The following is a 22,971-nucleotide window of genomic DNA, read 5'->3' on the forward strand; positions in this document are numbered from 1 at the left end:
TACATTGTTCAATGTTCCAAACTCGCATTGGTTTCTCATACAGCATCTCTGTATAGTTTGTGTATTCACTCTCTGTCCTAGTTTGGAACATTGAACAATGTAAATCTATTCTAGTAGACCTCAACAATGAAATTATGATCAGTAGAAATGGCCATGACATGGGACCTTTAACAAAGGCAAACATGCTTGTTTTTAGCCTTTTGCTATAGAAGCAGTTAAGAGGAGTGAAGAGTCAGCTGTCAATGAAGGTTTAATAAAATCTTTGCTTTTTTTTTAAATTTTATTTCTTTAATCAGGGTCTGTTTAATTCTGTTCTGCAGAGAGCATTCTCTCCACCGGCACACTGGTACTGGGTTCACAGGCTACAGGCCATCATTAATGAGGACGTAGCAGGCCGAGAAAATATGATCTCCATAACCAGAGTCGGTCCTGGCAGCTGCCTGCTTGTGTCAACGATGAGAGCAGCTCGAAAACCCTTTAAAAATGTCAAATTGTGCATAGATGGAATTATTTTTACTGGACATTATGTCTTGAGATCAAGTAAAGTAAAACGTAGTAAAGATTTGAAATTGTCGGACTTCAACAGATTATCCTGGTAGGGTAAATAGCGGCTGAAGAAACACTGCTCTGGACAGACAGACAGAACACATCATATCATTATAACAGCACTTACCACCAGTGACAACTTATTGGGGTCTCCTGGGGGACAAGGGAGGGATGTGAGGCCGGAGCGGACCTGGTAGTCACGGTAACCACCCCCAACAGACAAAACTGTGACGTTCCTGAGCTTTTTGGCCTGGTTCACCCACTTCTGTCTCACTGCAGAGTAGAAATCTACATAGAGCAGGGACAAAGACACGTTTAGTTATCCTCATTTTGATATTTCATAGCACACAAATGGTATTGAAAGGTTCTGAAAATGTTTACAAATCCAAATAAGTCACTCTCAAATGTAAAGTACGAATCCGACAGCTTGCATTTGAATCTTGACTAAGTTTCCAGATAAGGTAGAGTCAAAGCTGTGATAGAATGATTGTTTTTTATATTATTAACAGCTGAAGGGAAGCCATTGTTAAGCACTCAACCCTAGTACTTGGTTGGCTGTTTTTGATGGTAAGTAAAGAGTTCAGTTTAAGGTCCAATGTCATACAAATGCAGCTTTTCATACCAGCTGAACCACACAGTGCTCCTTTGGATAAAGCTACTCAGATAATCAGTTTAAGCAGCAGTCGTTGTGTTGCAGTGAAAGCACGGGACGACTGCAGACAGCCTGAGTGGTCCTCACCCAGCAGGTAGGGGTCCAGGGCCAGCACTGGAGCCAGGTGGGGGGAGGCCTGTGTGATGATGAGGCTCACCAGATTGGTGTTGAAGCGGGGCAGGGTGAACAGCGCCCGGGCCACCACCCCCCCCATGGAGTGACCAACGAGAACCACACTCTGAGGGGGGGTCTTCAGGTGCTGGCAGGCAAAGAAAAGGAGAATACTGAGTGTTGAAACTTGAGGTTTATGTAATTACTAGAATCACTTTACTAAAACTCTGGGTCTAGGCTTGTTATTAAATAGTAGTGTTAGAAAGGTTCAGTATTTCCATTCGATAGTGCAGTAGACAACAACTCTATATCCATTGCTTATGTCCTGTTTGTTTAAGCTGTGACTTCTGTTCCTCTGAAGGGTCACTTTGTATTTGGATCTTTAGACTTCATAAATTAAGTGTTTTTGGACGGGCGTGTTTTCTGTCTAATGCTTCTTTTAATTGGCCTCGTGCCATGTTTTTTTTACTACTGTGATATGTGCTAGTCAGATGGGTTGATTATAAAGTTGAAATGTAAAGTGTGATGAAAGGAGATATGTACCCTCACACAAGCACTGTCTGTCACTAAGTAAGTGACCCTGTGTGACGACGACTAGGTGATATTTGAGGCCTGACCTTGTATAGCCTGAGAATGGCTTTAATGCTCTCGTGCAGGAAGTGTGTCTGCCTCAACAAACTGCCGCCGTAAAGGGCCACCAGCTCCTCGTTGAAGTCAACGGTGAACACGTTGAAGTGGAGATCTCCCTCCATGTCCTCGGCCTTCCTCAGGGCCACAGAGCCCAGGGAGCGAGCTTTAGAGAGAAGAACACATTGATGGTGTCAAACGCTGCAACCAGGCTGAGACTTTTACAGACATGTTGGGAAATCAAGCAGATTCAAGTCAAGTAACCATCACACTATGCTCAGCCTAAACGGTTCAACCATTTGTTCCCCTATTACCTGTACAGCTATTTATTCATGTAATTAGTTTAGTTGTGAGTTGCAGAGTGTTGGCGATATCTACTCTCTAGGGGCGGACTGGCCACCGAGACGTTCGGGACGAATCCCGATGGGCCGGTACTGAAGTGGGCCGGTCGGACGATCTGGGCCGGTTTGATAAGTCACTAGCCCCTGTCGTCGTCAACAATTTACTAGCGGTATTTACTTGCGGTACTGAGGTGGGCCGGCGGTACCGAAGTGGGCCGGTCGAGAGTCCCGGGACGATTTGTAGTCCCAGTCCGCCCCTGGCTGCTGTGCTCTTAATGTTTTGTCTCCCTGTTCCTGCCTGTTGGCGTCAGCTGATAGAGGTGTTATGATTCTATCTTGTTATGCACAATGTTGATTATTCTCTCTGAACTAGCTAAACACATGGGTCTGGGGTAGAGTTCTTCAGAATTGACGTGGCAACTCTACCGTGAAGTCAGAACCTCTGGCTCTTGGACTTGTTTTGTGAACTCTCCAGCCAAAGCTCCTAAATAAACCATCAGTGTTTGCCATCAAAGCTCCAGCTCTCCCCGTGTCTCCTTTGAGTCGGTGACTCCTCCTGCAGCAATGCAGGAGGAGTCACCGACTCAAAGGAGACACGGGGAGAGCTGGAGCTTTGATGGCAAACACTGATGGTTTATTTAGGAGCTTTGGCTGGAGAGTTCACANCACACACACACACACACACACACACACACACACACACACGAGACTGCAGGGTTAGAGAAACACTGTATGTACTTAATACCTTTGGCTTATGTGAGTAAACTTTCTGATTTCTCTCTGATATTTCAAGATCCAACAAGAGTGAGAAATTAACTTCATGAAATATGTTCATTGAAAAAAAACAAAATATTAAGACCATGTTATCATAAATACGAGGAAAACTACATTACTTGAACCGACGGCAAAAGATTTGCATACATGGTGGATTGAAAGCCAAAGTTAAAAATGTGTCAAAAGTAGAAAGGGAGAAAGATGTGTAGATTTCTGCCTGAACACAACAGCAAAGAATCATTTAACAGGTTAAAAAATAGTTCATTTACTATAGTAAGTGAAATACTTCCATAAAAGGGGGGTGAACATATCGACGGACAGACGACCTGACCTCTCAGGGTACATGAGACCCTGAGGAGTCACAAACTAAAGAATAAAATAGAATTATAATAAACGAGAGAGAGAGAGAGAGACGAAAGTCAAGGTTAGAGGAAAAGGAGGAACAAAAATTAAGATCAGAGTCAATTGGTTTGCGTTACAAAGCAAAACATAATTCTGTAAATTATTTTATGTCACTACATTTGTTTGTGAGAGGACAATGAGTCTGAAAACTAACCTTTTCGGTTACGTAATTACGGTAGCACCTTCTTCTCGGTAGTATTTGTAAACCAGTGTCTACACTTCGTCTAACTCAACGTGCTAAAAACTTATTCCTTATTATACGCTATTCCGTCAGGAATTACTTTTTCTTGTGGGACTCATAACTAAATACACAACCAATAAATAAAAGAGGAGTCTGACTCGACAGACACTGGACAGTCTCTCTTCGACGACGTCGAGACAGGAGTCAGGAGTCGAGGGTCAAGGAGATGCAGACTCTCTAGACCTGGGACTACATTGTTGCTGGACGTCCTAAGGTCCTGCACTTCACACAGGACGACCTGACCTCTCAGGTGTGACATGGAGGACCTCCTGAGGTCCAGTCCTATTTAGTNTCCTCGTATTTATGATAACATGTCTTAATATTTTGTTTTTTTTCAAATAACATATTTCATGAAGTTAATTTCTCACTCTTGTTGGATCTTGAAATATCAGAGAGAAATCAGAAAGTTTACTCACATAAGCCAAAGGTATTAAGTACATACAGTGTTTCTCTAACCCTGCAGTCCTCACAGTGACCTCAGATTATGTGATGTGTTGTTTTGTGTGTTCAGTCTGTCAGGCTGTCTGGTCTCAGAGGAAGGCTGTGTTTCTCTGGCTTCAGCTCTGAGCTCCAACCCCTCCCATCTGAGAGAGCTGGACCTGAGCTACAATCATCCAGGAGACTCAGGAGAGAAGCTGCTGTCTGCTGGACTGGAGGATCCTCTCTGGAGACTGGACACTCTCAGGTATAAAGATTATATTATATATAATAAGAAAAATAAAATGTACTCCAACATACAAATCACAGGATACTGAAGCCATTCTGTTCATATATCACAATCAGACACAGGCAGGATCATTATTTGATCTTATTTTCAGATAAATTAGGGAAAATAATGAGCTGTAGTAATTGTCTAAAAGAAGAAGCTCCACTGATCTAAAGGTAAATTAGCGCTGATTAACCCTTAAGAGTTCCAAGGTACATTTTTCAGCCACTCAGGTTTTTATTTTCAAGCTGTGTTGAATGAATATCCAATCCAATCTATTTGATCTCTATAGCACATTTAAAAACAAGTTGAACAAGTGCTGTACATCAACAACTGTATAAAAACATAGCATACATAAAAAACAGGCAGGACATGAAACAAATGTAAAACACGAGACAATGAAACCAGATCAGAAGCCACAGACTGAGAAACTCTCCTACATGACTTAAAAACAATAAAAAACAGTAGTAAGATAAAAACCCACATTTAAAAGCACAAGTGTCACCTGGTCTGTAAACGCCAGGGAAAATAAGTGGGTTTTTAAACGAGATTTAAAAACAGGCAGAGTTGGAGCAAGTCTAACCTGGAGGGGCAATTCGTTCCATAACTTTGGAGCTGCAACAGCAAAGGCTCTGTCTCCTCGCTGCTTCAACCTCGATGTAGGGACGACCAGAAGGAGTCTGTCAGCAGACCTCAGTGACCGTGTGGGTGTGTNTGGTTTTAAAAGATCTGCCAGGTACGGTGGGGCTAAACCGTTTGGGCCTTTTATGCAAACAGTAACATTTTTAATTGTATTCTAAACTGGTAGCCAGTGTAAAGAGGCGAGTACAGGTGTAATATGTTCACGCCTGCCTGTCCTTGTAAGGAGGCGCGCAGCAGCATTCTGGACCAGCTGTAGGCGTGACGCCGTGACAGGGAAGCCTTGGTCAGTCCAATATAAAGAGCATTGCAGTAATCCAGTTTAGTGGATATAAAACAATGTATTACTTTCTCAAAGTCATTAAAAGAAAGGAAAGGCTTGACCTTTGCTAAAAGTCTGAGCTGAAAGAAGCTGGATTTTACCACAGAGTTAATCTGTTTGTCTAGTTTAAAATCACGATCAATCCGTACACCCAGGTTTGTGACAATGGGTTTCACATATGGGACAAGAGAATCCAGCACAGGCGAGGCATTGGGGCCACCACTGGGTCCAAATATTATCACCTCTGTCTTTTTTTCATTGAATTTTAAAAAGTTCAAGGCCATCCAGGCTCTGATGTCCTGCAGCAGGACATCAGAGCCTGGATGGCCTTGAACTTTTTAAAATTCAATGAAAAAAAGACAGAGGTGATAATATTTGGACCCAGTGGTGGCCCCAATGCCTCNTCAACCTTTTTCTTACTCAATATCAAGCAACACTTATTGTTTTCTTATTTCGGCTTTGACTTTGTGTGTGCTCAGGGTGAGTTTGGCTGTCGCTAAACAAGGAAACCACACCTCCACGGAGCTCAGCGCGATTCACAACGTCCCGACCAATCAGAGCACAATGGGAGGGTCACAGGGAGGGTGGGGGCTGGAGCTATTGGAGCTACAACGAGCCGTTAAAGGCAGAGAGTGAAATTCAGTGAATAAACGTAGTTTACAGAGATGCTGTATGAGAAACCAAAGTGATTTTGGAAAATTGCACAATATAAATCTATTCTAGTAGACCTCCACAATGGAATTATGATCAGTGGAAATGGCCATGACATGGGACCTTTAAATTCGAGCACAGGACACAGCCTCAATCTTGCTGTTCCCGTGAGCACAGTCACCAGCCACAAGGATCTCACACAGCATCCCTTCAAAACAGGAAACACAGAGCCTAAATACCCACACTAATTAACCCAACAAGACACAGGTGAGGGGGGAGGAGACAACACAGGGCACCAGGTGAACATAATCAGGAGCAACAGAAAAAACGGGAGGGGGAACACCTTTCAAAATAAAACATGTGCAATATACAAGGCCTGAACCCGTCAGTCCACAGTGACGAAGTTATCTTCGTCACACTACAGTAAAGAATGTGTTTTATGGATGCATTTGGGTTGTAAATTGTCAAACTGGAAAAACAAATATTGGATAAATGAAACTACAAAGATGGAAACCAAAGCCTACTCTATAGCTATATATTTGTTCTATTGTTGTATATATATATGTATATATTGACTGTATATGTTTATCTTTTTACTTTATTACATTTTAATGCATTTTATTATATTTGTTACTGTACTATTTCAACAATTAGACAGTTTATACATCCGTGTTTATACATACTCATGTGTTATTCCTAACAAGTCGAAACATGTCCTAACTTGGGAGGATTAAAGTACACCTAATCTAATATAATATGTGTATTTCTATATTGTAGAGTCTGCCCTGTGTGTATTTTATGCTAAGCTGTTTTTACCGTTAGAGTAAGTAATCATCAATGTGTTTATATGTAAGTATCATTATCCTAAGAGTTTATTATTTGGGTTTGATAGATTGTTTTGGTTTATAGACAATCATGAGTAGTATTGTAGTAACTCACATTCTACAACTGACACATGTCTATGTCAGTCCTTCAAGCCAGACCCTCAATTAACTAAGCTAGCTTCCATGTTTCTTTCCAGTCAGACACACTGCTCCTCCCCCATTACAACGGGTGGGTTTGCTTATAACCTGCTCCCTTTAATGCGCAATGTCTGGTCAGTGATTAGTTTAAAAACAAAAACCCTACAGTGCACCAACAATAACGTCGGACATACAGTATATCAAATGGAAAAACAAATAACATGCTGCAAAGAAAGCTAGCTCGCATGCTACCGTTAGCTTTAACCAAAACGGGGAAACGGTTCGATAACGTCACTACGCCTGTTTGGAAAACAGCCCTGCGTTTATCTATACCACAGCTATAAACTGCAGCTAAACGATGTAACAAAGCGAACTGTTCGTTGACTTACCGATATCGAGTTAATACAAAAGCAAATCCTCTTTTGTTTAGAATATATCGATGTCAGTTTTCCGATGCCACGGACGGTCAGCAAGTAAGCCGTTTCCCGTCAACTGGAATTGCAAAAATTTCTGTAAGAAGAGGGGGAAGTCTGCAGTGACCACGCCCATCCTCTATAAACTGATGACGTATTTATGTCGCCATCTAGTGGTCGGTAGTGATAACCGCACCTCCACTGTACAAGCTTTTTTATGCAGTCAATTCTTAAAAACTACTGCAGATGATATTAGGGCCACATGAGACATTTCTGAATTGTGAGATTAAAGTTAGGAGGGGAAGAAAACGTATTTATTTTTCTGAAATCTCAGAATTCTGACTTTAATCTCAGAACTAAAAACGTTAGTTTTGTTCGTATCTCAAATAAACGTTCACATGTGGCCCTAATCCTCTTCCTTAGTTATAAAATGTGCCTCACTTTAAAGAAAATGTGGCTCTGATGTCCTGGACAAAAATGTTTGTGTTAAATCATATTTTATATGCTAATATTAATATGTTGCACGATTAATATTTTATATTTAAATACAGCCAATTGTATCATATATCATCAAATATTCATTAATTTTCTGAATGTGTACAGCTAATGTATGAGAGGCAACCCTCCATCACAAAGGTATTGTTTTCTGTATGTACCAGTCGTTTATATTTGAATGATAAGCAAAATCATAGATTTTGATGCATTTTTTTTGTGCAGTGTCTCATTTATAAAAATCTCCCACATGACATCTATTATGACAGCTTAAAGTATGACATCAGTAATAAACACAGAATTGAATCCTCACATTGCCAGCAAAGTCAACACATTTGTTTTTTTTATGAACTTCGATGAGCCCTTTCTGTTGGTGTATCTAGTAAACTGATAGATGAAATAAAGTAGCTTTCAGGTAAAGGTAAGAATCATGTTTCCATCCAAAACTACTCTTTAGAGCGGTTTGAGATGGTATGAAAATGTCGATTTCCGTTGACCTTTTTCATTGCATTGCCCGAGGCACCATGTTGCCAGATGTCTAAACAAAGTCTGTATAAATTAGTGTTAATATACAACATTCATTCAATATAGATTCAACTGCTTATTTGTGCATTGAATGTCGGATTTGAAAAGAAGGGTACAGAATTTAGCAAAGGAGAGAAAACACCACAACAACCATTTTTACAATGTGCCGTTTGATTTTATTTTGAAAGTGGTTGTACTTTGCCTGAGATGACATTGTAACCATCAACCTCAATGTTCACATATACAAATAAAAACACTTTGTGATAGTCAGCTAACACGAATGCATCTCAACAGTATTCCTCTTAATAGTTGATTAATGTGGAATAATGTCTAAAGTATAGGTGCATCCCATCATGTGTGTTACGCATTTAGATATGTCAGTAATAGTGTGCAAATTGAAGTCTTGCATTAACATTTGTCAGTGATACAACAATGACCTGGATTAGTCAAATGAATTCAGTTGAGTAAATTACATAATTTTGACAACATTTAGGGTAAATATTTTTTAAACCAGATTATTTCCTATGAATACAAATCATCCAGCAGCAGAGATTAATTGATATTCTGTAATCCAGTGTTAAAACATAATCTGATTATATCATAGAGATGGAGGTCGTTGGGTTTGCCTAGGTCTGTTCACGGAGGCGTGTGGTGCAGTGGGTTGTGCGTTGGTGTTCGGATCAGGAGGTCACAGGTTCAAACTCCCCCTGCAGTCAGCATGTCGTTGTGTCCCTGGGCAAGACACTTCACCCCAAATTGCTCCTGTGGGGATTGCCCACAGTGCTGAGTATGTAAATCGCTTTGGATAAAAGCGTCTAACAAGTGTGTAATGTAATCACAGCTGGGAAAGGGCCTGGCCTTGTTGCTCCTCCATTTTATCAGGTATTTGAGTTTGAGGATGATGAAGTTGCCTCCCAAGGCCTCTTCTTCCAAGGTTGTTTTAATGAAGTTTATCTTGATTTAGTTAAGTTCCTTTTTTATTATTTGTTTCACTTTTATATCACAGTCTAACGGGAAAACATGCTAACTGGCATCAGATATGATCCACCTTTTTCAATATGTGTATGACAGCCTGTTTGCTTTAGTTTGCTTCTCTTTCTCTCTTAGACATGTTTGGAGAGTAATCAGCTTAAGGCCGATCTCCTCTTATCTCATCATATGAGTTGGTTTTAAAAAAAACAGCATACATTTATGTCAAGCAAGCTATATTATGAGGCTCACTACTTTCTAATGCAAACCACAGAGCCACAAAATGGACGGCTACTGAAAAGACCAAAGCGAAAACCCATAATGAATGGGACGTCCTTGAAGTGCTTAAACAAATAAATAATGTAATATAAACTCAATGTGCAGATGAAGATTTTATTTCACTATATCGTCAGATTTCTCTCAAATGAGTCTCGCATCACAAGGCACATGCTCACATAACCAAACAAAAAAATAGACTAACCCATATACACACATAGAGTAGCCTATGATTACACATCAGGCATATAAGCAGCTGCTTTGAAATAGCTTATCTTAGCCTACACAGGTGCACATGTCTTACTAAGAAAACTAGATCCCATAACAAGACTCCTGGACTACTCTGATGTAACAGTTTGACAAACAAAATTGTTGTTTAAATAATAATTGAGATCCTGCAATATGATAAAAGGGCTCCAGAGCATCTTCAACATAGGCCTTCTGCTGAGACAAAGGACCCTGATGAGAGGGGCAGACTGACCCCATCTTGTCTCCAGCTGAAACTGTCATCTGTCTCCTCAGCAGGGAGTGTTACAGTAAGAAGAGGGATTTTTAAAACTGCTGATTGGTTATTCGCCTCTGGGAAAAAACGAAAAAAAACACATGTCACTGGGTTTCTCGACACCAGCTGGTATATCCTGGTGAATCTCTGCATCTCATTTCCCCACCCTGATCTGCAGCAGCACCCCTCCTCATCCGGGCTCTGGGGCTGCTCTTTCAGCCAATCACCGCTGAGTCTGGTAGTTAAGCCCCGCCCACTTCACGGCCCCTGCCTCTGGATGCTCTCCAACATTATAAATGCATAGTCCGGCACTTCCACGCCAGTCTTGGGTCGGCTCCTCGTCCCCACGAAGCCACACGTCTATCTGCGCGTCACTGTGAAACTTTAGCTTCCACTATGAGGGAAATCGTGCACATCCAAGCCGGCCAGTGCGGTAACCAGATTGGTGCCAAGGTAAGAAATTATAACTGATAAGGATTTCTTTATTTCTTAAAAAATACAATTGATAAAACACCATATGCTGGCTCCTTATGCAGGATATAAAGCTTATTTTAAGTTTTTAAAAAGTTGATTTTTACATTACGAAAAAGGACTTATTTTTGTTTCATTATGCCTGAAGACAAACAGCTGTTTTCATACACCATTTTTTTTTTAAACATCACAAAATGCAGATTCACAACTGTTGATGGTTCTTTGTGTGCTTTCTGTCTGGTTTCCGTGCACTGCAGTAGCTGGTGATGGGTGTGGAGCAGACACTGGCTTACTACTCGCATATAGAAATAACGGTATAACGGGGCTCTTGTGTCTCGACCGGTTTTTGTTTGCGTCTCAACAGCTGAGGATTCTTCTGATATTGTCTGGTTGACACAGATGTGGCTGCAACTCAAACAATACGTTGGAGCTAGGATTGTGCAGCTCACTTTCCCCCCCCCCAAATCCCTAATGCATCAATATATTGATTTCCTCCTGCAGGCTGTAGATGCAGACTGCTGTTTCAGCTGGTGAGAAATCAGGGTAGGAGGGTGAGGAAAGGGTGTGGCATGGATAATAGAAGAGACAAGTGTTCCTTTTAAAAGACTGATAAAGAGCAATCTATTTTGCATTGTTTTAAGCAACGAAATTCAATCATAACTTTATTTTTTCATTTGAGTACATTTGATATAGGGCCGGGCAGTCTGCATCACAAGTACAATAGCCTACTCCCCACACCCCTGAACAATAGCAGTCTGCCACAGTACTGTCCAGTCAGCCCTTATTATCCCTGTCTTATTACCTCATACCAAACGGATCATTTGCTACTAACAGCATATGTTTAAATGGGAACTCTCAAGCGCACAGGAACCTTGCCCTAGTATTCAAATATAGTTTGGAGACAACATTAGCAATGTCCCATATATTAAAGGATACATCATTACTGTAGAGATGCTCTGCTGACAGAGGTTTTAATGTACAGTAAAGTGGGGCCTGGCTTTGTAATCAATGTCCTTTTCTTTCCAGTAACCAAATTAGGGTCGGGATAGGGGAGGAACGGAGGAAACAGCTGATACCCAGTGGGTGAAGTCATTGGGTTCACAATTGACTTGATATGCAACTGCAGCTGGTTTTCTGGAAGACTAGGAAATGAACACAACATATAATGCCTTTATTTAATTTGTAGAACACTGAATAGGAACTGCAGGAAATCATGTGTACCTTTAGGTGTCTGGAATTAATGAAGTAAATGTATGTCTATCCTACCTTTTAAAGCATGGAGTATCATGTGTCTCTTTGTGTTGCCTACTGGTGTTAAAATAACTAGTGGCGGTGCAGATCTCCATTTGTTTCCATTCCCCCAGGACTCATTGTCTCAGATGTCCAGTGGATGTGATTGACGGGATGTCTGAACAGCTACATTGTGGTGAATTGGGTCAGGGTGTGGTTTTGCCTTCCTGCTTATTGTCCTCATTCTTTCAATAATATTACTTTTCAGTCTGCAGTGATAACAATCTTACACGTCACTGTAAAATATCTATACTTTTTATCGGTCTTTAGGTCATTCTTTTTCACATTAAGGTCACTTGGAGATTTTTGTTTTCCGTGGTCTTTTTTAAATTTCAGGATACTTAAACCACAGCAGGCTCCCAATCTCTTAAGTACTGAGCAGCAATGCAGCCCCGCTTATCCAGATTATTCCAAATCCTCCTATTGCTGCTGTTAGCATAAATTCACCAGCAGCATGACAAAAGCCGTAGTAGGAAGGTATCATAAAAACACATGCAGGCAAATGGGTGCATACGTAACAGTCACAACCGCTTATGGGATTTAACACACTGTGGCCTTTAACAAGTGAACAAGACATGAATACAGATCTGAACACAATCGGTGTCTTCAGTGAAGTGTGGCCGCATGCAGTTCATTTCCAGTGTTGCCCCTGCGGTGATCTGAAGCCCCTTTGTGCTCTCTCCATCTGAAAGAAATGCATTCTGCTGAGTCATCAATCAATGGCTATGTAGATATTAACAGCTGTGTTGCATTGCATGGGTTAATATATGGCTCTGTGAAAAGGGAAAATATCATTTCCATCAAAACCTCAAAATGCAGGCCCATCGCTGTTTTCCTCGTTTAAAGTCCCCAGTTACAAAAAACACACTGCTAATGGGTACATGTGTATTTTCTTTGCAAGTCATGTGACACCTTTCCTTTTGTGTGTGCAGTTCTGGGAAGTGATCAGCGATGAGCACGGCATCGATCCCACCGGGACTTACAACGGAGACAGTGACCTGCAGCTGGACAGGATCAGCGTCTACTACAATGAGGCCACTGGTACGTCAACTTACATAAATAAAGGGTATATTATGAGAACACATATTCACCTTTGCTTTTTCATTCTGAGGTAAAACACATGTTATTACTTTCTCATGTCTGCTGTCATGCATAGATTTTCCCACATTATATATTTTTGTGTAACATCCAAGACTGTGGTTTCCCACATTATTGAACTGGGCTGTTTTCTCTCTCCCTGTTTTTTCTCTTTTCTCGACAAGATAGAAAATATGTACCTCGTGCCATTCTTGTGGACTTGGAGCCTGGCACCATGGACTCCGTGAGGTCTGGACCCTTTGGGCAGATCTTCAAGCCAGACAATTTTGTGTTTGGTGGGTGGAATTAAGCTTCTATGTCGTGATATTGAAAGACTACATTCTTTTATGGGCAGGGTAATAAGATCAGCTCACCTGTATGTCTCTTCTTCTCCTCCAGGTCAGAGTGGTGCGGGAAACAACTGGGCCAAGGGTCACTACACAGAGGGAGCTGAGTTGGTGGACTCAGTCCTGGATGTGGTCCGCAAAGAGGCAGAGAGCTGTGACTGCCTGCAGGGCTTCCAGCTCACACACTCTCTTGGTGGTGGAACTGGATCGGGTATGGGAACCCTGCTCATCAGCAAGATCCGCGAGGAGTACCCCGACCGCATCATGAACACCTTCAGTGTGGTGCCTTCCCCCAAGGTAACATACTCTTTTAAGAAGTTTTAATTTGAGTTTTTCTTGCCTTAGGTTTTCCCCTCTAAAATCATGAGACTGAAAACTAATGTGTTTTCTATCCTCAGGTGTCAGACACAGTGGTTGAGCCTTACAATGCCACCCTCTCAGTCCACCAGCTCGTCGAGAACACCGATGAAACTTACTGTATTGACAATGAAGCTCTGTATGACATCTGCTTCCGCACTTTGAAACTTACCACCCCCACCTACGGTGACCTTAACCACTTGGTGTCCGCCACCATGAGCGGGGTCACCACCTGCCTTCGTTTCCCCGGCCAGCTCAACGCTGATCTGCGCAAACTTGCCGTCAACATGGTGCCTTTCCCCCGTCTGCACTTTTTCATGCCCGGCTTCGCCCCCCTGACCAGCAGAGGCAGCCAGCAGTACAGCGCCCTCACTGTCCCCGAGCTCACCCAGCAGGTGTTCGATGCCAAGAACATGATGGCTGCGTGCGACCCACGTCACGGCCGCTATCTGACCGTCGCCGCCGTGTTCCGTGGCCGCATGTCCATGAAGGAGGTCGACGAGCAGATGCTCAACGTCCAGAACAAGAACAGCAGCTACTTCGTGGAATGGATCCCCAACAATGTGAAGACCGCTGTCTGTGACATTCCACCACGAGGCCTCAAGATGGCCGTCACCTTCATTGGTAACAGCACAGCCATTCAGGAGCTGTTCAAGCGCATCTCAGAGCAGTTCACAGCCATGTTCCGTCGTAAGGCCTTCTTGCATTGGTACACCGGAGAAGGTATGGATGAGATGGAGTTCACCGAGGCCGAGAGCAACATGAATGATCTGGTGTCCGAGTACCAGCAGTACCAGGATGCCACCACCGAAGAGGAGGGAGAATTTGAGGAGGAAGCTGATGATGATGCTTGAAGATAAAAATATGAAGGTCAAGACATCAATGCCAAAATCTAACATTATCACAAAAAAAAAACATTAAAGTAACGAAGGAACAAACATATTCTGAAGTACTGCTAGAATTCATCTTTAGCATACATTAGAAATCCATTGTGATTCAGTGCAAATAAAGTTATCAAATGAAAACGTGTCTGCCTTTCTTAAATGTGTGCATATAACAGATCTTCATTGTCTGATAAAACTTTAACTAAGACTCAGCCATTAATCACATTTCAAAACAGTAGAAATATAAAGGATTTGATACAAAGCGCATTATCAGAGATAAATGAATGTTATCTCTGTTGAGGTCAGCTGTTTTTGTAGGAGGATAATGATGCATTCATGTGATGTTTCCAGCAGCTATTTCAAAAATAGCCGATCCATTCACTTTTGAGATGCTTGGATACAGCAGTTTATGGTTTATGGTCTTTCCCATGAACATTAAGCTTTAAAATACTTGAATACACAGAGATTGCAGACATTCAGTGGGTCAAATATGGTTCCCAGATATTATTATTTGAATGAATGAGGTGTTATATCTCAAGGTTTCTACTTGGCAAGAATGATGGCTGTGTGCACACCAATTTGCAACATACAGTCAGGCAAAGATTTTTCTCCCGGCAAAACCACATTCCCACAACTATGAGTCAAACCTCGTAACATGGTATGTTCACTGCACAGCTGTTTTTATTATCTGTTTTGCATACAATTCGTTTCAGGAGGAGGTTTAGATGTAGGTGCCCCAAAAATAATGTAGTAAGTACTTGTCTAACTTTTTTATTATATAGATTATTATATTTATATTATATATTAGCATATGACTACAAGAATTACAATTGTTGCTGGTGCCCGAGGAATGACTGGCTATCATACAAAGGGACCCCAGGACAACAATGTGCTACCGGGCCCACATTCCATGTATGTTATAATATAAGCTCACAATTTACATATAATGATCTTGAAAAACACAGATATCGTGTTTGAGACAGATCCTCATGTTTGGGTAAAAATGCAGCAAATATCACAAGCCCTCTGATATCAAGTTAAGTTGTTCTTTAGGGCTGCATATATTCATATCCACATTTTCATTTCTTACGGCCCCTAAATTCCCGTTAGATAGGGCAGTTTTTGTGTAAAAAAAACAAAACATGAAGATAGAAAACGAATCAATATCTGCAGAAGGGTATTCATTTGGGCCACTTGATTTACACATCAAACTGTTTTTAAAACCTTTTCTATTACTTTTGAATTAATGAACAAGTGTATGTCTCAAAGAATATTGGACAGTTGGACTAGTTTTTAGTTATGGTATCACAATCCAATAATTCTGTGTGGTCCCTTTAAGACACTACAGTTGTGCGGGAATGTTGGTCCAATCAGAAAACTTTTAAAGTGAGGCTGGGGGAAAATGACCAATGGCAACAGAGTCCAGTGTGAGTGGTCGGTTAACTGGCCAATCACATGCATTACAGACACCTCTTATGGGCGTGTTCGATTCTTTCCAGGATGTGTGTGTTTATTTTTTACATATCTCCAAAACGTGTAAAGCTAGGTAACAGCAGAGTACATTTTTTACGAATATGTGGCACATTTGTAGTGCAACAACAATGCAAATGAACTTGGCATTCATTTGAACAATTTCACCATGCAGTCGGGTGTACAGTGAAGCCACCTCGAGTCGATGGTACTTCCTTTATAGTTTTCAAGGTAAATTATTCTCTTTCTTGAAAGCAGTAGTACATTATATTTACATTGATAATTGTTATTGACAATATTGGGCGAAATTTAAAAAGCAATAGGTTCATTAGCCTATAACATTTATTTTTTTAATTAGACGTTAGAATAACCAAAACTATCAGTTGACGTCTTTTGCGTAGTTTTGTTTGGATGCTGACCGGAAGTGGGATTGCTGCAAAGTGATTTGATAGACATGTTGATACAAGTTCGATAAAAGTTGTGCCAGCGTTGCTTCACTCTACAAACAGGATTGAAGCAGAATTTAACAAAAAAAGTATAGCAAATAAAAGCTATTCAGGCTAATGGTAACGTTGTTGCCTAGCAATATCTACTAACGATATATCCAGCAATGTTCTCACGGCTAGTTAAAGCTAACGTTGGTGGAAACAGACTGCTTTAACATCCATTTATCTGTGTCTGTAGTATAACAGTCGTCCTGTCCTACCCTATGTGAGGTATGGATGCTACTCAGAGGATCTGTGACTCAATATTGGAGTCAGATGAGGAGGATCATGAAGATGAGAGTGAAAATAAGAGGGGACGACCATTGGCTAAACTGTACATCTTAAAAAATGCACACATACCTGAGACAGGTGAGTGGCCCCCTCTATTGCTGGTATTACTGCTATTGTTTGCTGATTTAGGCACTTAGTTGAATTAACTTAACTTGTCTTTTTTTCTGATGGGTGTTCTCTGCCTCCCAGAGGTTCCTCTCTTTTTGGGAGAAAACGTCCTGGGCCGTGACCCCAACACCTGCGCCGTGCCCCTGATAGCACCCTCAATTTCGAAGCAGCACGCCACCATCTGCCTCTCAGTCTACAGGAAAAGAGGACGTCACAGTGAAGTGGACATAGAGGCTTTGGTTTGGGACCAAGGGAGCATGAATGGGACCCGCAAGGGCCAAAAGAAGCTGACACCTAATGTACGCTATGCCCTCAGTGAACGTGACAGCTTGGTGGTGGCAGACATCCCATGTCAGTATGTGAGCTGCGCTGAAGATGCTGTTTCCTCTCAAGGGGATGCGAGGACTCCTGTGAGCAGACATTCAGGGGAAAAGGCCACGCGGCTACATGCCACAAGCACAAGCGGCAAGAAATATGTCAACGGTGGTACAAGAGCTAGGGTGTCATTACCTGATCAGGAGGACACCATGAAGACCCCTGGCGTAACCACTGTCCTGTCCTTTGAGCAAACCCCAACCTACCCAGAAGGGAGCCTGGTCCCGGAGTCTGATTCGGACTCAGACGGAGAAACAGGGCAAAGAAGGCGCAAAGCAATAGGTATGTAAATAACGTTATTACAAACTAAAATTAAATAAGTGTAAACTTCTTCCCACCCATTTTCAGATGTGTAATTAAGTAGATCATTTGTTTATATATCATTTGTTAGTCAATAATATGTTTGTTTATCAATTTGATACTGCTTGAGTTTGTACAGTATCATAAAGTTTGTATTACTGTTTTACACGTTCGAAATAAATCAAATCAAAATTAAATTGTCTTTTATAGTGTCCGATTCTGACTCCCATAAATCCAGTCCCAGATGTTCAACATTCCTGAGTCCCACAAACAAAACCGTCCCTGAAAGGTAAAGCATCCTATACATCTTTCAAACAAATCTGTATTCATAACACAGTCATTCATCTCCGTGGAGATATGTGCTTTTATGCAGTGTATCCCTTATTTTACTTTAGTCAAAATATTAAATGTTAAATTCAATGAAAAAAAGACCGAGGTGATAATGTTTGGACCCAGTGGGGGCCCCAATGCCCCGCCTGTGCTGGATTCTCTTGTCCCATATGTGAAACCCATTGTCACAAATGTGGGTGTGTGATTTGAAACTAGACAGACAGATCCATTCTGTGGTCAAATCCAGCTTCTTTCAGCTAAGACTTTTAGCAAAGGTCAAGCCTTTCCTTTCTTTGAATGACTTTGAGAGAGTAATACATTGTTTTATATTACATTGCATTTAGCTGACGCTTTTATCCAAAGAGACTTACAATAAGTGCATTCGACCAAGAAGATACAAACTTGAAGAAAACAGAATCATATAAGTACATCAGGTTTCATAGAGCCAAAACATTTCAAGTGCTACTCAACTGGCTTTAGATAAGCCAGTCCTTTATTAGTATGTAAGTGCTTTGTTAATAATTCTTTGTTAGTAATTCTATCGCTCGAAGTGGAGTCGAAAGAGATGAGTTTTCAGTCTGCTCCTTAATATGTGTAAGCTTTCTGCTGTCCTGATGTCAATGGGGAGCTCATTCCACCATTTTGGAGCCAGGATAGCAAACCCACGTGTTTTTGCTGATGGGAACTTGGAAACTGGATTACTGCAATGCTCTGTGTACATTGGAGTAAGCAAGGCTTCCCTGTCTCGCCTACAGCTGGTCCAGAATGCTGCTGCGCGCCTCCTTACAAGGACAGGCAGGCGTGAACATATTACACCTGTACTCGCCTCTTTACATTGGCTACCAGTCAGTTTTAGAATACAATTTAAAATGTTATTGTTTGCATACAAAGCCCTAAACGGTTTAGCCCCCCCCACCGTACCTGGCAGATCTTTTAAAACCACACACACCCACACGGTCACTGAGGTCGCTGACAGACTCCTGCTGGTCGTCCCTAAATCGAGGTTAGAGCNCCAGAAATAAAACTGTAGGGATGTCATGCTGTGTTTTGTTACGTTACGTTACGTCCGCGGAGCCGTTACGTCCTCACACACACACACACTCAATCTTCTCTCAGCTGCAGCTCCGCCGATTGGCGGGACGCGGCGAGGCTGTGAGTCTGTGTGTGAGCACACACACAAACTCACAGCCAGGCTGCGGGTGTGTGTGTGTTCGGGCTGGGTTTCGCTGTCTCACAGACGGCCACTGGGTTCACGGGGGGGTGGGGGGCAGAGGACAGAGAGTGAATACACATACTATACAGAGATGCTGTATGAGAAACCAATGTGAGTTTGGAAAATGTCACAAGATAAATGTATTCTAGTCGACCTCAACAATGGAATTAGGATCAGTAGAAAAGGCCATGACACGGGACCTTTAAAAAAACTCAAGATTCTGTTTCTATGAATATATAAAGAAATGTATTTGCACCATAGTAACAACAATGACTCCTGGATTGGAAATAATGTTTATCAAGTGAACAGAAAGCTATAATGCAATATAAATAATAAGTATATTGTGAAAGCGTTACATACCTGTGATATTGCTCTGAAGGCACCGGTCTTCCCCAACATCTCTCCACCTTTAGAGACAGACTCCGCTGAGGTCTTCGCTGATTTGGCTGCTTCCTCTATTCCATCCTTGATTTTCTTTCCAATGTCCGTACGACTCACCTCCTCAAGCCCCTGTTCTCACACACACACACACACACACACACACACACACACACACACACACACACACACACACACACATCTTGTTAGGGTGGATAGATACATTTGAACAGCATGTCCATGATGATTAAAAGAAAGGCAGCATCACATTGAAACACGTTTACCTCTTTAACGCTCTCAGAGATGTTTCCCAGCTTCTTCCTGAGAACATCGGAGGTCTTCACTGTTTCAGACTCTATCGTTTTCTAGAAGAAAGACATTGCGTTGGCAAACCAAACACACATTTTCATAATAAAAAGGTGTGTGTAGCAGAATACTTACAAATTTCCTTCGAGCTTGTTTCAATGCTTCTGACTCCTCTAGCTTTTGGGCCTCTTCTCTGAACTTCTTGATGTTGTCTTTCATTTCTTTGTTTTTGTTTAGCTCTTGCTTTATGTTGTCCAGTAACTCCCCCATGAAACCCTTTCTGCCCCCGCCTCTGCCCCCGCCTCTCTCCCCTGACATATACCTGACCTGCAGGGAGGGGGACTGAGACACCTTGTGGGAAAGAATCAGAAACAACACATTATTAATTTACTCCAGTCGGCGTGGGGCAGTTAAATCAATCTCAAGTTCCTGATCAAAAGGGGACGTTTGAAGGTGAAGGTTGAAATGTTTAGTTGATGCAACTTTATGATATTTTTAGAAGGTGTAGTTTGTGAGGCTGTATATTAGGGTAGCCTTTAGGGTAGGCTAAATAACCGAAATATCTCAATAGTGCAACAACATTTAAAAAGTACATATTCCAAAACTACCCTTAAGTTAATTTAGCAATGGTGTATAGGACACATTAGTTGTTGCTAAAGTAGGCGCTTGTTCAGCAATAGTTTCCATAAAATAAAAAATATTGTTAAGTCTACCTTCCTTATAAATACATTCTACCTTTAAATTAAATCATTGTGAAATCATAAATCCAGATATTGTGATACATCTTGATAAATGTATTTGAACAAGCAGTTAAATAGTGTTGGTATATATTGTAAGAAGTTTTCTTCCAACAGCTGTGTGCAGTATTTTTCTTCAAGTACTCAGGTTAATTCTTAAAACTATCACTCAAGTCCTCACTGTTCATGCATGCATGTCTGGTGGCTTGCTCAAGGGCACCACGGCAGGGCAGGAGGTGAACTGGGACCTCTCCAAGTAGCAGTCCACACTCCATATTTAGGTCTGGTCGGGGACTTGAACCAGCGACCCTATGGCTCACAGCCCAAGCCCCTACTGACTGAGCACTGCCGGACTAACATGGTTAATGAAAAATAAAAGGACGTTTATCAGAATACATTCTGGCTATATCATTTGTTTTTGTCATTTTCTGTCACTCAAGCACTTTGGGCTGCGTCAAGCATGAAAGGTGCTATATAAATCACGGTTGCCAACTCTCACGCATGTGGCGTGTGACACACGCTTTCATTCTCAATCTCACGCTGCCCAAACTATTCTCACGCCAAAAACAAGATGAACCGGCGATCCTTTTTGGTTGGTTATTTACAATGTTGAGTTGACAGCTGCTCAAGCTGTCACGATAAGTCAATTAATTGCTCACTGTTTTATTGTGTGCCTGTCACGATAAGCAATTAATTGACTTATCGTGACAGCTTGAGCAGCTGTCAACTCAACATTGTAAATAACCAACCAAAAAGGATCGCCGGTTCATCTTGTTTTTGGCGTGNTCAGACACGCCCAGCTCCAAGATTTTCAAGATTTTTTCAAAGCTGCTGTGTAGACGTACCGTAACACAGAAAATACCTCCCCAAAACGCCTCGTTGGAGATACGTCACTGTCCATTGATTCTTCAGGGTACCGCATGATGTCATGCGTTACCCGGAACCAAATGGACCAATCCGTGGAGCCATTACGTTAAGCCCCCGCTGATTGGTCCAAATTGACCAATCCACGGACTTCCTCACACACACACTCAGTGCAGGCAGCTCTGNGCCAAAAACAAGATGAACCGGCGATCCTTTTTGGTTGGTTATTTACAATGTTGAGTTGACAGCTGCTCAAGCTGTCACGATAAGTCAATTAATTGCTTATCGCGACAGGCACACAATAAAACAGTGGAAACAAACATGTGTTTGACTTTCATTAGTGAATGAAACGTTGTGCCCTTTATAGTCTGTGTCCAATATTGTGTATTTGTATTTATTGTATATATATCCTATATATATATATGCTAAGGTCCCGCTACTGACACGATAGCAGTCATTTCGTGCGCATATGTGTAATTAAACCCATGATATCAAAATCTCACTCCAGCCAGGTACCCAAAGTTGGCAACCCTGTATAAATCAAGTTTAATATTATAATTATTAAATCTCCCAGACCTAATTTGAAGGAATCTCTTCATAGTAAAAAGGCATGTAGCAAAGGTACAGCTTTATAATATCCAGACATAATTAAACATGAAAATAAGACAGGGGTTGTACCTGTGAAGAGCATGTGAGGAGCCCATGTGTCCTGTAGACAGCGGCTCTGTTGTGAAGGAGAAGGTAGCAGGAAGGGAAAGAAACCAAGCCTCTTCTCACACATATCTGCACACACACACATACAATCTTATTAAACCACGCAGAAACTCACAATCACCCTACAGACCTGCACATTTAGGTTATCAACAAAAGCTTTAAACCTTGTGATATTAACCCAAAACGTCATGATGGAAAGCCAGAAAATGCAGCTAGATACCAATGCATGACTTTACTTCGAAAATATTTGATTCAAACACCGTTTGGACACCTGACAATCCAAAGAGCTAACTTAGCTAATGCTACGTTAGCACCCTGAATGACTTTAACTTCAAATACAAGTCCAACACTTAACAAGGTTAAACTGGCAGTTCACATATGCAATTCAAGTTCTTCCCTTATCATTTCGTGGGGTTGAAAGGTTGATATTTACAACAAAACGTCCACAGAACTCACCTGGTAACACTGACACAAGGGGGTCGCCATCTTGAATGTTAATGCTCGTGACCTTCTTCCGGTAGTGACCTTCCGGTTCTTTTTTACCTTGTATTTTTATTATAGGCTACACTACAAATACGTATTTATTTCAGGTAATATATAATATATTTAGACATTAAATTTATGAAGCAAGTGTACACTAAACATATTTCAAATGTGTTTTTTTTTAACGAATTAAATGTGAATCAATTTAAGATATACTTCTATTTTATATGTTGCATTCCTTATCTGCAAGGGGGTATCTTGAGAGCTTATGCTACATCTCCAAGCCCCTTTTACCCTAATATGAATTGCTTAAACTGTCTGGAAACAACTACATACATTG

The 22,971-nt window shown here is 41.4% G+C and overlaps 4 protein-coding genes across 4 annotated transcripts in view; 2 read left to right on the forward strand and 2 right to left on the reverse strand.

Annotated features, from left to right (window-relative positions):
- The window catches only part of pgap1 (post-GPI attachment to proteins inositol deacylase 1), a 16,230-nt gene extending 12,277 nt beyond the window's left edge, over nucleotides 1-3,953 (reverse strand). Inside the window, exons 1-4 of the mRNA XM_010794236.1 lie at nucleotides 3,878-3,953; nucleotides 1,927-2,102; nucleotides 1,286-1,457; nucleotides 674-834 (exon numbers count right to left, since the gene is read on the reverse strand). Coding sequence (XP_010792538.1) covers nucleotides 674-834; nucleotides 1,286-1,457; nucleotides 1,927-2,102; nucleotides 3,878-3,953 — 585 coding nt within the window. The remainder of the gene's footprint in view (nucleotides 1-673; nucleotides 835-1,285; nucleotides 1,458-1,926; nucleotides 2,103-3,877) is intronic.
- A 6,512-nt stretch (nucleotides 3,954-10,465) lies between these two features.
- LOC104964622 (tubulin beta chain-like) lies at nucleotides 10,466-14,718 on the forward strand. The gene is made up of 5 exons (XM_010793454.1): nucleotides 10,466-10,604; nucleotides 12,845-12,953; nucleotides 13,175-13,285; nucleotides 13,389-13,633; nucleotides 13,735-14,718. Exons 1-5 carry the CDS (start codon nucleotides 10,548-10,550, stop codon nucleotides 14,545-14,547), a joined length of 1,335 nt encoding a protein of 444 aa, XP_010791756.1. The 5' UTR covers nucleotides 10,466-10,547; the 3' UTR covers nucleotides 14,548-14,718.
- A 1,398-nt stretch (nucleotides 14,719-16,116) lies between these two features.
- Nucleotides 16,117-17,899, forward strand: LOC104965280 (mediator of DNA damage checkpoint protein 1-like). The gene is made up of 4 exons (XM_010794238.1): nucleotides 16,117-16,278; nucleotides 16,764-16,901; nucleotides 17,013-17,588; nucleotides 17,817-17,899. The coding sequence occupies exons 2-4, from the start codon at nucleotides 16,766-16,768 to the stop codon at nucleotides 17,897-17,899; spliced, it is 795 nt and encodes a 264-aa protein (XP_010792540.1). The 5' UTR covers nucleotides 16,117-16,278; nucleotides 16,764-16,765.
- A 786-nt stretch (nucleotides 17,900-18,685) lies between these two features.
- Nucleotides 18,686-22,646, reverse strand: LOC104965281 (mitochondrial import inner membrane translocase subunit TIM44-like). The gene is made up of 6 exons (XM_010794239.1): nucleotides 22,605-22,646; nucleotides 22,113-22,217; nucleotides 19,969-20,184; nucleotides 19,812-19,892; nucleotides 19,510-19,659; nucleotides 18,686-18,718 (listed from the first exon to the last, which is right to left on the reverse strand). The coding sequence occupies exons 1-6, from the start codon at nucleotides 22,632-22,634 to the stop codon at nucleotides 18,686-18,688; spliced, it is 615 nt and encodes a 204-aa protein (XP_010792541.1). The 5' UTR covers nucleotides 22,635-22,646.
- Nucleotides 22,647-22,971: the final 325 nt, after the last annotated feature.

The sequence above is a fragment of the Notothenia coriiceps genome, unplaced genomic scaffold (assembly GCF_000735185.1).
Source record: "Notothenia coriiceps isolate Sejong01 unplaced genomic scaffold, NC01 NC01_scaffold00037244, whole genome shotgun sequence".
NCBI classification, from domain to species: domain Eukaryota; kingdom Metazoa; phylum Chordata; class Actinopteri; order Perciformes; family Nototheniidae; genus Notothenia; species Notothenia coriiceps.